This window comes from Centruroides vittatus, unplaced genomic scaffold (genome assembly GCF_030686945.1).
Source record: "Centruroides vittatus isolate TY-2023 unplaced genomic scaffold, ASM3068694v2 contig_108, whole genome shotgun sequence".
Taxonomy (NCBI): domain Eukaryota; kingdom Metazoa; phylum Arthropoda; class Arachnida; order Scorpiones; family Buthidae; genus Centruroides; species Centruroides vittatus.
The window spans coordinates 427,592-444,806 of NW_027120695.1; the positions used below are offsets into that span (position 1 = coordinate 427,592).

Sequence of the window (17,215 nt, forward strand, 5' to 3'; positions counted from 1 at the left end):
AGGTATCGTTACATTATTTAATTAATAATGCATTAAGTATGCAAATGTGAGGTTTGCCGATAGGAGTGTAAGAAAGCAAAGGCGGTCGAGCGGTCAGACAGTCTTGTGGGGATGGACTGACTCACTGAGACTGGTTGGCCATCAAAAACCGTTTAATAAACATAGAAGTTTTCTTACAATTTACCCTTGTCCAAAGAGGTAAAACCACACAAAACACGCGACTGACTGTCCCCAAAAGAGTTCGTCCAAAGTTTGTGTTCAGGTGTCTGGTAGTTCAACGTGGACGACGAGAAGACGATAGGCCCCGGGGCGAATGGCACGTACAGTACTTCTGCTGCTTCACTCGAGGCGAACAGATGAGCTAGAGATGGTTAGACAACCACATATCCACGATGCTTCCTCTGGGTTCTAAAGGGATCCTTTCCTTTCCTTCTGATGTTTCGGGAGCACACACCACCAAGGGAGGAAACTCGCGCATCTAAGAACTCCTTAATGTCCTTGAAAACGGCGGTTTTATAATGTTTCTCCTCTAAGTCGCCTTTCCATTGGTCTTTCATTGTCACCTGGTGCCAATTCGAAACCCGATGGAGGGCGCGGGAGAGGTCATCGTCGCGACAGAACTTGATTCCCTTAGCGGCGCGTGTTTCTGGAATTCGCCTCTTTCATTGTTTAAATACAGAAAAAAAAAACTTCCATTAAACAATGGAAATCTCCAATTTCGCTCTTTTGTCGACCCCTGTTCGGGTCCTCACACAAATATGTTTTCTGTAATTTGGTTCTGGATACACAGATTAAAAGATCTTGAAGCAAATTTGAGTTTCGTTTTATTTTCGATCACATAAACTACAAATACCAAATTTCTATAACATTATGAGTCTATGTTGGTTCTTATTAATGAATTAATTAAATTTTTTTTTTATATTTATCGAATAGTATCTTTATTTCAAGATTAGAATTATAGAATTGTCCTTACACTAAATGTTAGTACACCATTTTTATTTGTATGAAAACAATTGCTTGAGTAATTAAAAATAGACACATCTGAAAATATAAATGAATTCAAGTTAAAATAGATTTTAAGATAATATTAATATTTATTAAGAATTAAGAGTGAAAAATATAAAATTCTACGAATTTTTTGAAGAGTTATATCGAAATTTTTGCATTTTTCGGTATTAGAATGCATTATTCGAATATTGAATTCTCTAAACCAATACTCGCCTTCATCACATTTAATTTTGTGACAGGTAAAAAACCAAAAAATGACAAGGTCAATTTAGACTCGTTGCACTCGGTTAATGCATCATATATCTGAAAGTAAATATATTCAAGATGTGATTTATTTTTTAGAGGAAAAAAACAGGAGAATAAACTTACCAAATTGATGTCTTCTATAGTTTTACACTTAAAACTTAAGTTATAAATTTTATTATACAAGTAGTCAACCTGTAATAAAACTTCATTTATAATCACGTATAATAAACTAATTTTATTATCTGAAATTACTGCGTTATAATTATATTAAAGGTAAAACAGCCCTTTTGTAAGCACATTTACAGTGTGTTTTAGAAGTCAACGAGATTCAAAAATAACCTATAAATATAATAATATAATCTGTATTCTTTCAGCTCTGGAATGTGTTAAAGTTCAGATAGTTCCTTCGAGATGCTGCTCTAGAAGCGCTGCTAAGCTGTTCAGAGAAATATCAATCCTATCCCGCTTCTGTACAAAGAAATGCAAGCGAATTTTACGTTTTAGCAAAAAATTTCACTAGTTTTTCACTCGTTATAGAGCCGAAACAATTTTCGTAAAGGGTTATATTTATTAGAATATTTTTGGATACCCTAAATCTCTAGAACACACACGTTACAGTAAAGAAAGTTACATCAATAAAAAAAATGTAACTTTATTAAGACTGACTACTATGGATGTGGAATTATATACATTAAGAATTTCTTTAACGTAGGGATAATTACTTACGTATACAGATACGCTTGCCAAATAGTAGAAATAGACGAATAACACCAAAACAAGTAATATAATGTACATTTCATATACGTATTTCATTGTTTTGTTCATTTCAGTACTAAACAACAAGATTCTTCCAAAGCACAATTCAACACAAATTATAAGTACAGCTAGAGTAAATGAAAAATCAATTTGAATCGTGTTGCAAAAGTTCAAACAGTCTTTACAGTCGTACAAACGCCTGCACAGATACTTAATTGGTATTTCCCGATTTACTTTTTCAAACAATTCAAGAATAACGGAAAATTGCATTTTTTGTAGCTCGCATAAGAGAATCACAAATACAATTTGAATTACAGTGGACATTGCAATATACATAAAGGAATATGTAGAAGGAACTAAGCAAATTCCTAATTCAATTGTCCATTTATAATTGATAAAGGACAGAAATGCTCTACACGTTGTCACGAGAACATTAATGCCTACCAATGATACAACAGTAATCCAAGAACGTATCAGAATATCTTGAATTCTTATCAATTTATAGAGATATCTTTTTTTAAAAATAGGTTCGTTTATGACACGATCCAACACTAGTTTATTTTTTCTAAGTAAGAGTTTATACTTTGAAGAATTCCAAGTGAATAAGTATTTTAAATTCAATAAACTAAATACCAATTTCATGCATCTTACATAAGGTGCATTCTGCTTAAACATTCCCGAATTGTCACATAATTTCAACGCCAACTTTTCATCATTGGTTATGAGTATTATTGCATAATCTGTTATTATAACACTGAAAAATATCTTTAAAAATAAAACAAAATTCTTCATACATCGCTGGTTTTTATTCGTTGAGAATTCGATATTTGCCCCAATAATTTTTAGTATTTTCAAAGTTGGTAGAAAAATAATTTCTGCAGATATTTCACGTTCGAGCATTGTTTTAGAAAAGTATGGTGTTGGCTTCACTCAGTTCTTCGACTGGCGTGTATGAAGATGCTCTTTATAGGAGAATCGATCCACGACTAATTCGAGTCATCGACTATCACTATAGATTGATCGATACGCGTCAATTATAAGAGGCATAAAATTAATTGATCATTTAGTAATTAGCTTTATGCCATTATCATGATGGAATTTTATAATACCAAAAATTATCTTAAAAGAAAATTTTAATATTTTTGATTTATTGATGGAAAATTGACGTTAATAGGCCTACTATTACATAAACCCACTTTTCTTTCTTTTTGGTCATTTTAATGTACTCGTAATTTGTGTATATTTCACAAATAATTGAAAGTGCTCATGCTGTCATAACGCTTATTACTCATCATATGACGTTTGTGTTCAGAAAATAGCGATTTCATCACAATACTTAGAATATTAATCGATGAATCGAAACACGTTCGAAAATATCAAAAAGTTCTTAGATTAATTGCCTTGTTTTAAGGCAATTTTTATGTTTTAAAACTAATCCTTTCCTTCAAACTGAAGCTTTTATGGCCATTTACAATAACTAATAATACAAAAGATTTTTTAAATAATTTTCCAACAAATTGCGCCACACACAATTTTAACTGGTCTATTTCATAGTGTTGTTTAAATTATGATGAAAATTTCCCCTAAATAATAATATAATTCAATAACATTACTTCTTTTAAGTTTTTGTTATTAGTCAAATTTTATATCCTAGTATAGTTGAAAGGTGTTGGACTTGTAATGATCCCATTATCACCTTGTTTGAGTGCCGAGAATTTCGTTCAAGATTGCTTGCCAACATATTTTTCTCAAATCAATTTGCATTTACTTTATTCATAACTAGAATTAGAAACTAACTGACTAGTTTTTTAAACAAGTATTTAGGTTTCGTTGGTCACAATTAAAAACAGCCTAATGATGAACAGTCATTTGTTTTATGTTAGATAGCCTGAATTGTAAACCAAAGAATTGAACATTATTTCTAGCAACAAAATACGTAGTTGTATTTTTACGAATTTATTCACTTTTATTATATGGAGGCAATTGATTAAAACAGTATTCATTGTAAATCGTTTTCTTTTACTGTATTTAATTTGATTGTGGCTAAGCAATGTTCTGTAATTTTTCTAAAGATATTATGCAGCATCGTGTTTCATACAAAAAAAAAAAAAAAAAAAAAAAAAACTCGCCAGCCAGCGTAGAAGATAACCAGTCGCTGTTTGGAAAGTCTTAAACGCTATTCGCTTCAGAATTTGTAAAAATTGATATAAAGTATCTTTAGTAAAGTGTAAACTTTCTCTAAATAATGAATTTGCTACTATTTTCATCTAGCTTTTTCTATCTGTGAAGAACGTATAAGATCTCTAAATTCGGTATTTTTCATTCAAATATATTTTAAACTCCTTGTGTTCTTTTGAGATTTTTGTTATGAAATTAAAGTTTGCTTATATTTTATCAAAATAAATATAGTAAAAAATGAATTCAAAGGTAATTTTCTAAATATTTTTTTACGATCGTGTGATGATGTACGATGTACAGTTATTTGAGACCAACTCAATTATATGAAAAGCATATGCCATTATAATAACTGGCATTATACTTATTTTTAATCGACTTTTGTTAATCGTATCCATTGACGTATTATATTTCAATACATTAACATTAACATAAGCATGTTAATAGATCCTATTAACACGCTTATGTTGATGGTATTCAATATATAAATGGATGCCATTAACTAAAACCTAAAAACAAGTATTAATATAATGGCATATGCTTTTTATATAATTCAGTTCGGTATATGACATTTATACAATGCAGTCTTACCTAGATCCGAAGCATTTACAGAATAGATTGATTTGATAGATAGTGCTGTTTGTACTGCAAACTAAGGATGCACCGATTAATCGGTTTAGTAATCGGCCACTTACCCGATTAATTGGTCTCGGCCATTTCCCCGATTAATCGGTTTTAATAATCGGCCAATTTCTTATTTTAATATTTTCGTTAGAATGTTACGTATAAGGCTAGTAATAAAAAATAATAAATTTCTGTTATATATTTATTGTTCATTACATGACAAACTGAATATTAAAAAAATTTTTAACTTATGTATTGATAAAAGAAATAATTTTGCATAGGTTATATTATACCTTATAATAAATTATCTCTTTTATTTAAAGTTTAAACTTTGAATATATAAAACAAAACTTTAATATTCAAACTTTAAACACTATATCTCTAGCTGCACTTACTATAGTAAACCAAAATATCCAAATAGCCTTTAAAATGCAGTGCAATTTATTTACGTACCAAACGTTTTCGGTGAAATTAACTGACCTTCATCAGGATGGAACAAAATTTCATGCCAAACAGAAAATCTAGAACGTTTTTAAAAATTAAAACCTTCGCAGATTCGATTGCGCAAGCCCATTTGTTCTTTTATACTTATAAAGCTGCCGCTTTCTATGCCGATGCGATTTTATACGATTCCCGAAAATTTATAGTTTGCCCTATTATAAACTTTAAAACTTTTAAATTGTAATACAAAAACCTGAAAATTTTACTTTTTTCAGAACATAGTGTGTTTCTCGCCGGCTCATAAATGTTACCTTCGGTGCTAAAAATTCTTTCACTTTCAATGGAAGATGCTGGGGCACTTAGATATTTCATAGCTAGTTTGCTCAAACTAGGAAAAAGTTCTTTTGAATATCTCCACCACAAAAATGGGTAACTATGTCTTTGTATACGAGGTAAATGTAAATAATTTTCATATTCTTGATAGAAACATTTGTTCAGTTGTTTCATTTTTTCTTCCTTTTTAAAAACATAGGCTCTTATTCATTATTTCGTTTACCACAAGATAATTCACTAAATAAATTTAAAAACTTAGAGATTATTCTCCATCTTGATCATCTCCAGAAGTAGAAGCTTCAGAATTTAATTCTTCTTGAAATTTTGAATTATCAACATTAACTAAGCTATCGATTGTCCATTTTTTTATTTTTTCTACCATATAATATATATTATATATATATATATATATATATTTTCTTTTTTCGAAATTTTATTTTGAATATTGGATCTAATAAAGATGACAATCTTAAAGACTTGTTTTCTACATATGCTAAAAATCTTTCTTCATTGAATTTTCTAGTCTTTCTAAGGTGGTTTCTCAGTTGTTGGTTTCCACGGTAATTTCTTCGAATGGTTTTAAAAGTAGAACAATATTTTCAACCAGAGACCACTGATATGTGCTCAACGTAGGAATTTTATTATATATAGCATATGTAATAAGGGCTTTTTGCTGTTCCAAGTTTCTTTGCAACATGTAGTAAATAGAATTTCAGCGAGTAGGAACATGTTGAGTTTATTTGTGTTTCTGCAAACCTAACTTGTCTTGCAAATCTTCCAATTTATTTACAGCTACAGCAGAATGATTAAAATGTGTGACCGTATTTCTATTAATTGTGATTATAGTTTTCACATTTTATTGAGAAAATATGCATTCGTTTACTGTCAGCTGCAGTGTATGTGTAAAGCATGATAATGCCTCTAAGTTGCAATTCCTGATTCCAGCTACCATATTTGCTCCAGAATCTCTAAGTACTTATAAAATTTTATATTTTATTAAGAAAACATGGCATAATTAACTATTAACAGAACAAATAATTAACACTAACCGGCCGATTAAGAAATAAGCAAAAATACGTGAAACTTGACACACAAGCAAAACACTATTCTTAAATAATAATAACAATATATTTCTTTATTTTAGTTTATATGGTTATAGAAAATCGATAAACGTAAACACATAATTAAGAAAGAACGAGGGACATTCCGATCATGAGATGTTTTTAGGAACTCTCAACAAATAACAATAAGGTGACAAAATAAACATTAGAAAAAACAAAAGCATAAATAATTTCTTTGTACTGTACATAATAAAAGCATCTCCAATTACAGGATAATTACGCATTAATAAACAAATATTTAAAGGTTACTAAAGAAATGCCTTTACTTTCCTTTAGTGAAATATTTAAAAATTTATTTTTAATATGTTAACATTATTTATTTGTTTTAAGTTATCGCTTCAAATATTCAAAAGTCTAGCCCCACAGAGTCTTGTGGACTAGACTTAAAACCTCTGCCCTCCACTCTTGGGGCACTACCACTTGTTTAATGGGCCTGCCGAACCAACTATCCCGACGGTAGAGTATTCTGTCATTGACCACCAGCCCCCCTCGATGTGGGTTCCTGTCCGTGGTGAGGGGACCTCCCAGAGATGGTTTAGAAACTCCTTTTTACCATCCCTGGGATCTGAACGCCCACCCACGTGTTTGCCGTGCGTGGTGTCCCGTATGCCGGAAAGGGGGATCCTGGTAGTTGAGGGGCAACATAACGTCCCCAACACACTGCTTTGGCCCCTGCTTCGGATAAACGGGAGGCTCAAATCAGGCTCCGTTTGAGTCAATCGGCTGGTCGGTGAGTCATTCTTGACCTCGGCTTGGAGTCAACCGATCGATGCAGACCGGGCGGACACGTCAGGCAAGATGTGCTCTTCTTGACTGCATTGTGAGGGTATAGCTCCTGGGAAACCCTGGTGTGACGGTCTATGGGAGTCTCCCATGTGACGGCATCCCCTTGTTGGACCCCATGGTGGGTGGGGTCACTAGGAGCTGAATAGTTATTTTTAAACATGGATTCAACAAATTCAAAAACCACAAGCACCATTGCATCACAACCAAAGGAGGTCAGTTCCTCCAACCAACCAATTTATCTCATAGTACATAGTACTACTGAAAAACCGATGTCTAAGTGTTCCCCTTTCCTAATTCAAAAGTTGTTTGAATCAACTATTGGACATTTAAAGAAAATACAAAAATTGAGGTCAGGGGACCTACTGATAGAAGCAGCCTCCTCTCAACAGTCAGCAAAGCTTTTGAAAATGACATCTCTAGGAGACATAACAGTCACCATCACACCACACGCAAGTTTGAACTCATCACGTGGTGTGATATCTGAGGTCGATCTGATGTCTGAAGATGAATCAGATATCCAGATCGGTCTTTCAGATCAAGGTGTCACTGCTGTCCGACGCATCTCCATTCGTCGTGATGGCAAGTTGATACCAACTAAACATCTCATTCTCACTTTTGGAAAGCCAACATTACCATCATTTGTTACTGCAGGATATCTGCGCTGTCCAGTTCGACCATATGTTCCAAACCCACTGCGCTGCTTCAAATGCCAGCGGTTTGGACATTCTCAAACATCCTGCAGAGGAAAGAGCGTATGTGCACAGTGTGGAAGTGAAGGTCACCAGAGTGCTGAGTGTACCAATACTCCATGCTGTGTGAATTGCAAAGATGCCCATCCTGCCTACTCCCGGAAATGCCCTGCATGGCAGAGAGAGAAAGAAATCCAACGAGTGAAAACAGTTAGCAACATACCTTACCCAGAGGCTCGGCGCATGGTCACTTCAAGTGCACCATTGAAACAGAAGACATTCGCAGCTGTTTTGAAATCCACAAAGACATGTGCAGTTCAAACGAATATTTCAGTTTCTTTGAAAGAATCTCTCACTTGCCATGCAAAATGTCTACTGATCCCATCAAAGAAACACAAGAAAAAGAGAATTTAAAAGCAAAAGCACCCCTACTTAAAACAGGGATCACAACAAGAAACTTGGGTTCTAAGAAGGCAAGTAAGAACCCACTAAACAAACAGAGAGTGAAAGCAGCTCTCTCTAAATCTAAAAAATCAGAGGCTCAATCTATGAGTGAGTTCTCTGATATCTCTGATGAAGAGAATAATATGGAGGTGCCACAACCAACCTCACCTCCAAAAGGAAAATCCTCTGTGAAATTGAAGAGGGACACTTTTGCGAAGAATGCTGCCTCAAACACATAATGGATAACAAAATAATCCAATGGAACTGTCGTGGTTTCCGCAACAACTTTTCTGACATTAAACACTTGACATTATCTACCTCATCTCTCTGTGTGGCACTCCAGGAAACCCATCTGAAACCTGGAGAAAATATTTCTTTAAAAGGATTCAATCTTTATCGTAAGGATGACGATAGCCACAACCGTGCCAGCGGAGGTGTGGCTATACTGGTTTCAAACCGCATCCCGTCCTTACCGGTACAAATAACAACAGAGCTGCAAGCTGTGGCAGTCAGAATTTCAATTGGCGTTACTGTCACAGTTTGTTCCATATACTTGCCACCAGATGTCAGAATCGATGAAGATGAATTGGATGCCTTGGTTGAACAACTGCTGACTCCATTCCTTTTACTCGGTGATTTCAATGGCCACAACCCAATGTGGGGCAGTCCCGACATAAACCGTCGAGGCAGGGCCATTGAGAGATTTATAGGCAATCACCAACTGTATTTATTTAATACTGGAGAAGTGACATACTTCCATGCCCCAACAAGAACATTTACTGCCATTGATTTGACATTAGCTAGTCCAAATCTGTTTTCAGCGTTTACATGGAAGGTTGGATGTAATCCACTTTCCAGCGACCACTTCCCAATATTTTTAAAATACCAAGGCAGAGAAAGCTGTGAAACAGCCCGTCCACCACGCTGGAAATTTGAAACGGCAGATTGGCCTACATTTTCCTCTTTGGCTAACATCACTGAGGAAATGGTCAATACTGCCGATATCAATGATGCAGTAGAAGTTGTCACATCGAGTATTATTCAGGCAGCCGAAAAAACAATGGGGAAAACGTCAACCAGATATCCAAAACATCCGAAACCATGGTGGGATCAGAATTGTGAGGTAGCATTTAAAAAACAAAAGAAAGCATGGGGGATCTTCAGAAGATACCCCACTGCTGAGAATTTGATAGCTTTTAAAAAAGCAAAGGCAAATGCCAGAAAAATAAGGAGGCAAAGCCAAAGGGATTCTTGGAGGAAGTATGTATCTAGCATAACATCTTCCACCAGCTCAAAAGCGGTCTGGGATAAAATCCATAAAATTAACGGGAAATATGCTTCTCACTCTCTGTCCATGCTGGAAAATAATGGCACAATAATGAGTGACATAAAAGGTATTGCTGATTGTTTGGGTGAAACATTTTCGTCCTCATCCAGCAATATTATGTATACAAAGGATTTTCAGGCTTACAAAGTGCAATCTGAAAAACAATATCTAAACTTCCACTCCCCATCTAATGAGGAATATAATGTGCCATTCAGCAAAATAGAACTATGTACAGCAATCTCTCGCTCGGGGAATACTGCTGTAGGCCCGGATAAAATCCACTACAGCATGATTAAAAATCTATCAGACAATTCCCTCAGTAATCTTCTGAATCTGTTTAACAGAATATGGACAGAACATACTTTTCCAGACTCTTGGAGGCTATCTATCATCATTCCCATACCCAAGCCAGGTAAAGACCACAAGAATCCCTCTAATTATAGACCAATTTCTCTGACTAGTTGTCTCTGCAAACTTTTCGAGAGAATGGTAAACAGACGCCTGATGTTCCTCTTAGAGGAAAAGAACTACTTTTCACCACATCAGAGTGGATTCCGTAGGAACAGAAGTACCACAGACAATTTAGTAATTCTTGAAACATCTATACGCGAAGCGTTTGTTAGACGGCAGCACTTAGTGTCTGTGTTTTTTGATATAGAGAAGGCCTACGATCGCTGCTGGCGATACGGTATACTCCGTGATCTGCACAAATTCGGATTGCGGGGTAATTTGCCAATTTTTATAAAAAACTTCCTGCAGAATCGTATATTCCAAGTCAGGATGGGCAACACTTTTTCTAGGCCTTTCACACAAGAAGAAGGTGTTCCTCAAGGTTGTATTTTGAGTGTGACTCTGTTCCTAGTAAAAATTAACAGCATAGCTAAGTGTCTTCCTCCCAGTGTGAAACACACACTGTATGTGGATAACTTTCAGATCTCCTGCCAGTCTAGTAACATGGGTTTCATCGAGAGACAGCTGCAAACCTCGCTAAACCGCATAGACAATTGGTCCAAGATCAATGGTTTTACTTTTAATGCAGAAAAGACCTCCTGTATCCACTTTTGTTGAAGGCGTTGTTTGCACCTGGACCCGGAAATTCACCTAAATGGGGTTAAAATCCCAATAGTCAATGAGGCAAAGTTTTTGGGTGTTGTGTTTGACCAAAAACTGACGTTCTTATCACACTTGCGCAATTTGAAGAGTAGATGTTTAAAATCTCTGAACCTTTTAAAGGTACTGTGCTGCTCATCCTGGGGAGCAGACAAATGTTTGATGCTTAGGATATATAGAGCCCTCGTTCGCTCTAAGCTGGACTATGGAAGCGTTGTCTATGGCTCTACGCGAGAATCTACTCTTCGGATGCTGGATCCAATCCACCATCAAGCATTGCGTTTGTGCACTGGTGCATTTCGAACTTCTCCTGTTCAAAGTTTGTACGTGGATGCTTATGAGCCTCCACTATCTCTCAGGAGAGAGCAGTTGTCTCTGTTCTATTATATTAAGCAGAAATCTCAGATTAAATCTTCAGTTTATTGTATAGTATCAGATACTCAGCTGATAAGATTATTTGCAGCCCGCCCAAGTCCCTACATTCAGCATAAGAATGGAGAATGTCAGCAGCACGATTGACCTGGATATGGGCAACATTTCACAGCCTGAGCTTTATAGTATATCACCTTGGTCAACTCCTGTGATAAATGTCGATCTTAGCTTAAAGCAATTTCCTAAGGAATCCACCCCAGATTACATGTATAGACAGTACTTTGCTGAAATTCGACATCGTGACAGGAATTTAATTCCTATATACACTGATGGGTCTAAATCGGATGATTACGTTGGGTCAGCCTTTGTCTGTCAGAATGAAATTGTGGCAGAACAAATCGCACCAAATTCCTCCATTTTTACTGCGGAGTTGCAGGCTATTTATTTAGCCTTAAAGTATATAAATAGGAAAGGTCATCGTTGCTGCATGATTTACACTGACTCAGTTAGTGCACTTCAGGCTTTGATCTCGTATGAACCTAGTTCTCACTCCATAGTGATTAAAATTCGTAAGCTGATTTGCCATCTTTTTGCGAGGAATTTCTCTATAAAATTTTGTTGGGTCCCAGGCCATGTAGGTATAAGAGGAAATGAAGAAGCTGACGCAGCTGCAAAGTCAGCAAGTCCTTCTCAGCATACAATGCATATTGAAGGAGGTGACTTGAAGCTAGTTGTTAAAAAACGACTAGAGGAGAGATGGCAAAATGTGTGGAACGCACAAGTCCACAATAAACTACACGAGATCAAACCTGTGATAGAAAATTGGACACAGAAGAAACCTTACGACAGGAGATCCGAGGTCATCCTTACTCGTTTGAGAATTGGACACACTCGACTGACTCATCAATACCTTCTGACGGGTGATGACCAGCCTGTGTGTCAGTATTGCAATTGTACTGTAAGCGTTAAGCACATACTGAGCAATTGCACTGCTTCTGCAAGGATTCGTAGGCAGCATTTTGGAAATGCAAGTTTTAAAGAGATTTTGGGCCAGAGGCCAAATGTTGATAAATTACTGAACTTTCTAAAAGTTACAAATATTTATAAACAGATTTAGTTGTTTGTTTATTTTATATTTACACCTTGTTACTATATACATTTTAATTGTTATTTATTTGTTTTCGGTTCTATGTTTTTTGTTTTGTTTTGTTTTTTTCTGTTGTTTTATTTTGTTCTATTTTATTCTATTTATTATTGTTATTTATTTATGTATTTATTTATACCATGTGTATGGCGCAGCTTGGCCTGTGTTGCCTTTGTGCCAAAAAACTATTACCAACCAACCTTGACCACCAGCCCATCTTTCCCGTGTTTGGCGGCCTCCCACAATCGGGAGAGCGAATCGTCTCGGGATTGGGCATCCCGCAGATCCGTCCCGTTCCCATCACTGTCTTCATCTCGGTCGCCCGCCGCACCCAGGTAGGGTTCTGGTTCTTTTCCTTGGAAGAGACCACTTCGCTTTATTCTTACGTTTCTTATGTGTCTTTCCTCTTTCCCTTGGACCTCCTTCTTCCGGTCTAACAACGTTTGGTAATCCTCTTCCGATGATAGCGCGTCCGTGGATTGATTTAACTTGTCCGTTACAGCACACGTTACCAGCACTGGCCAATGCGATCCTGGGCTGCCTTCCTTTGACAACCCTATTGGGATCGTTACCAAAACCGCGTTGATCCGGTGACCAAAGGCTCTAACCAGTTGGATTTCGCCCTTCGTTTCTATCACCGACGTCGGGACCATTGCCTCCCTTATGACTGAAATCTCCGCTCCCGAGTCGACTATAGCTGAAAGTTGATTTTCGCCACATACTAACTTAATTCTATTCGGCGACTCCCCAGCCTTTGGCCGATCGTATGCCGTTACTCTTGCCACCATGTGGTTCTCTGTCTCAGGTGTCTTGCTCTTGGACATGAGCCGTGCCTGTTTGGGCTTGCTAGTCGCCTTTCGATTAGGGCAATCTTTTTTCCAGTGCCCGGCCTATTCACATGAGTAGCAGCTAGCCCTGGGTGTTCGCTCGCTAGTATTCTAGGTCACCAGGTCGGGCTTTCTCGCCATCTCTTCCTGGATGTCCCGTTGGTTCCTATTCTCCTCTTTCTTGCTTCCCAGATTACCGCCAGATGCCTCCGTGAACTTCTCAATGAACTTCGCTAATTCCGCGGGCTTGCTCCATCCTTTTCCCTCTTGCAAGGTTACGTACTTCCTCGCGTCGTGGGGTAAGACTGTTTTTAAATGGTCCGCCACCGTTAACTCGATAAGTTCTTCCCTTGTCTTAACCTCCTTACTATCTACGTAGTATTTATAAAAGTCCTTCAGACGCGACGCGAACTGGGGCCACGTCTCCCCCACATAACGTTCGGCCCGCCTGAATCCCTTCAAATATTTTGCAGGGGAAAGCCTCAACTCTTCGAGAATGAATTGCTCTAAGGAGGGGTAGTGTCTGACTTTATCTACCGACAATCTTGTTAGCGCCGCTTTGCATCTTTCCGATAGTACGCTCAGAACTATTTGCCCCTGCAGTTCTTCCAGTACCTCGTAGGTCTCCAGAACTATTTCGACCGTACGAAACCACAATGGCACTGCCTCCTCTCGTTCTGGCACTTTGGGAAAGGCCCCTTTTACTGTCCGTGCATAGTCGTCAAAATTTTTTTCCCCTGCACTGTCATAGTCTGGACATTATCCTTAAATCCCTGAATGAACGATTCACGCTTCTGAAAATCCATAGCAAAAATTTTCAGTTTTTATATGACATTTTAAAACTCAAGGATTTAGATGAGAAAACGCTAGAAAATTATTGTATCAGTCTCCTGTCAATACTTTCGGTCGCCATTTTGGGTCACGTGACGAAAGAAACAACAAGAATTTTCCTCGTTGAATAGGTATCAAATTTATATCTCTCTTCTCGTAAACAACGGGATCTTCCTTCAAAAACAAGGAAAAGTCTCGTCGTAACTGACAACTAAAATATAATCTCCTTTAATTATTAAATATTACATTAATTTAAACAATAAAAACAATTGTGGTTTCCTAGATTTTTACAGATGCGATTACTCAAAAACGTGTGTGATTCAAATATAACAGTTGCAAATTTTAATACATTATTGGTAACTTGAGATTATATTCTTCGTTCAGAAACTTATTTACGCCTGAAATTCATTTATAATTTCGCGCACAGTTCAAAGTTCGAAGCGTTGTTCGAACTCGGAAGCAGTTGTTTTTTTAAACTCGGCGTTCGAACTCCGAAGCGGTCAAAGTTAGAGTCGTTCGAAGTATGAGATACAACTGTGTGAAATAAAGAGTTATATAATATACATCGTATGTAAGGTGATATTGCATTAAACACAGTTACGTAGTAAAAAATGATGACACCAGTAGTTGACATTTTCAGCTGTTTTGGACTTTAATATTTTTGTTACAATACGTATTAGCACGAAAAACAAAACTCATATGAAAATAAAGTTTTTTCTATACTTGTCACGAAAACAGAAACATTTCTCGTTAGACATTTGTTTACATTATAAAAAAAGGATTCAATCACAGAGGCCGTTCTTCCTGTTGTCGACCATCGAGTCACAATCTCGTTTACGGAAATTGTCAACCGAATTTACATTAATCAAGAACCCCACAAAACTGACAACTGTGAAAGAATAAAAAAGCTTAATAATAGGCATTTTATAAAAAATACACACCCAATTCTCGAAGCCCTCATTATCTCCTAAAGACTTAACAATGCCTCACTACTTTGTCGACTACCAAGAGTGTTGCACAATAGTTTTTTATATCACCGAAAATGAGGCAACCTGTTATTCTTACGCGTCACTGAGAAAGGGATGCTTCTGGTGAAAACAGCTTGCTTTACGTAAACATTATAAGATGAAGTACTTATGCACAGGTTTCAGCTTACACGGTCGACAACTGTAGGCGTTGGCAGCAAAATAGCTACAACTAATACTTTACACGCATTTTTGTCTATTGTAACAAAAACATTGATTTTAAATACCATTTTAGAATTATATCCCTAGTTTTTCTAATCATTTAGCACTGCACGAAGCACGTTTTAAAGGATCTAAATAAATATGTTCAGGAACAATCCCTTGTAAAGTTTCTTGGACAATTTCTTTTACATTGTTTTTACTCAAATAGGAACAATTTGTAATTACTGAATAATGATAATGTTTGGTAGAGGTAAAATGTTGTCTGAAGAAAACAATTATTTTTCCTTGAAAGTTTACAATATTTTCAGATATTGTGTTTGTTTAACACAAATGTTATCTTGGTTGTGCGTTTTAATTAATTAAATACAGTATTTAGGTGTTACTTTTTCGGCTATTGGTTTATATCGGATGCATTATAGCAATAAAAAATTATGCTAGATTATTGATGAAGAAAATCATTCAGTTAAGGAAATCTGCCACATTACGTAACTTAAATGATAACTTACATCTATTGAAAACTCTAGTGTTGCTCTCATTGTTATATGACTCAGAAATTTGAGGTTGTCATTTGATTAATGGGGATGGTATAGAGATTGAATCCATTAAAGACTTATTTCGTTTACAATGGGTTATTTAATTATGATGGAATGTGAGGTGACTCCTATAAAACTTATGATATTTAGTGGGATAAGAAATTGGATTATTAGGATTATAGAAGAATAAGTAATAGCGCATATAATTGTTGGTATAAGGCGTTAAATATTACGTTTTTGATAATCCCTTGCATAACCAAGATGTTCTTTTTATTATTTTGTCTTTCTTTATACAGGATAGGTGTAATACACTGTAGTTTAAAATAAATTTTCGAAAGAATTGTGTAATTTTTGTCTGGGGGAAGAAACTGTTGATGTTTGGCATACTTTGACTAAATGTAGCATCTGTCAGTGTTCTGTCATCGATACTAACATTTTCTTTTCTGTAGGTTAGAAATATTCTTATTAATAGTTAAGTTATTTAACTAATTATTGGTATTACTTTTCTTATTTTACTGATGGTTACTGCTAAATTTTAATTAAAACTTCAACATTAAATGTAGGTTAATTATGATATAATTTATTATTGTATATTTTTGTCAGTGATGTATTTAAGTGATTTTTTCGATGTATTTAAGTGATTTTTTGAAGGATTGTATTGCTCCCCGCATCGAGGAGATGTGTATCCAGTATACATAATAAATAAACGATATAGAAATATTCACAAAATAATTAACTATGGTTTATTACTATTAGATTATCAATTACGACATTGAACTATGCAAATTTTGTACTTCTTAGTTTTATTTATACACTAACAAACTGAGTAGATAAAATGTTTATTAGTATTTCATACAAAAAATTATTAACATTATAATTATTCATTAATACAAAAAATTAAAAGGAAAATAAAAATGTGACAAAATAATTCAATTTTCGTTTGGACAATTGAAGTTTAACTTTTTTACAACAATTGTATGATTCGCGGAAGATGTACCAAAAAACACTGCGTAAAGATTTTCGTCGTTAACATTATAGAAGACATGTCGGAATTGCAAATCTCTTGGCACTTGTGCATCAATGTATAGAAACATCTTATCATTTAAACCCGACGAAATATCAATCTTATCATAGTGTTTATGAACGCAATAAATCTTATCATAAGCAACGAACATGAATTGAGGAGAACAATTATTCAGTGTAAAATTTGTCGTTGACAAAATTTTTAAATTATCCAAATTCATTTTATACGCAAGGAAAT

The 17,215-nt window shown here is 35.5% G+C and overlaps 1 protein-coding gene and 1 long non-coding RNA gene across 2 annotated transcripts in view; both read left to right on the top strand.

Moving 5' to 3' along the window:
* Positions 1-7,641, top strand: part of LOC136975169 (uncharacterized) — a 37,182-nt gene extending 29,541 nt beyond the window's left edge. The window contains exon 2 of the long non-coding RNA XR_010880757.1: positions 7,188-7,641. This is a non-coding gene — a long non-coding RNA (uncharacterized lncRNA). The remainder of the gene's footprint in view (positions 1-7,187) is intronic.
* A 7-nt stretch (positions 7,642-7,648) lies between these two features.
* Positions 7,649-8,593, top strand: LOC136974981 (uncharacterized). The gene is made up of 2 exons (XM_067269977.1): positions 7,649-7,943; positions 8,025-8,593. The coding sequence occupies exons 1-2, from the start codon at positions 7,649-7,651 to the stop codon at positions 8,591-8,593; spliced, it is 864 nt and encodes a 287-aa protein (XP_067126078.1).
* The last annotated feature ends 8,622 nt before the right edge of the window (positions 8,594-17,215 follow it).

Coding starts and splice junctions, on each gene's coding strand:
- LOC136974981 (XM_067269977.1), top strand. CDS start 7,649: ATGGATTCAACAAATTCAAAAACCACAAGCACCATTGCATCACAACCA. Junction 7,944..8,024: donor CACCATCACACCACACGCAA/GTTTGAACTCAT, acceptor TCGGTCTTTCAG/ATCAAGGTGTCACTGCTGTC.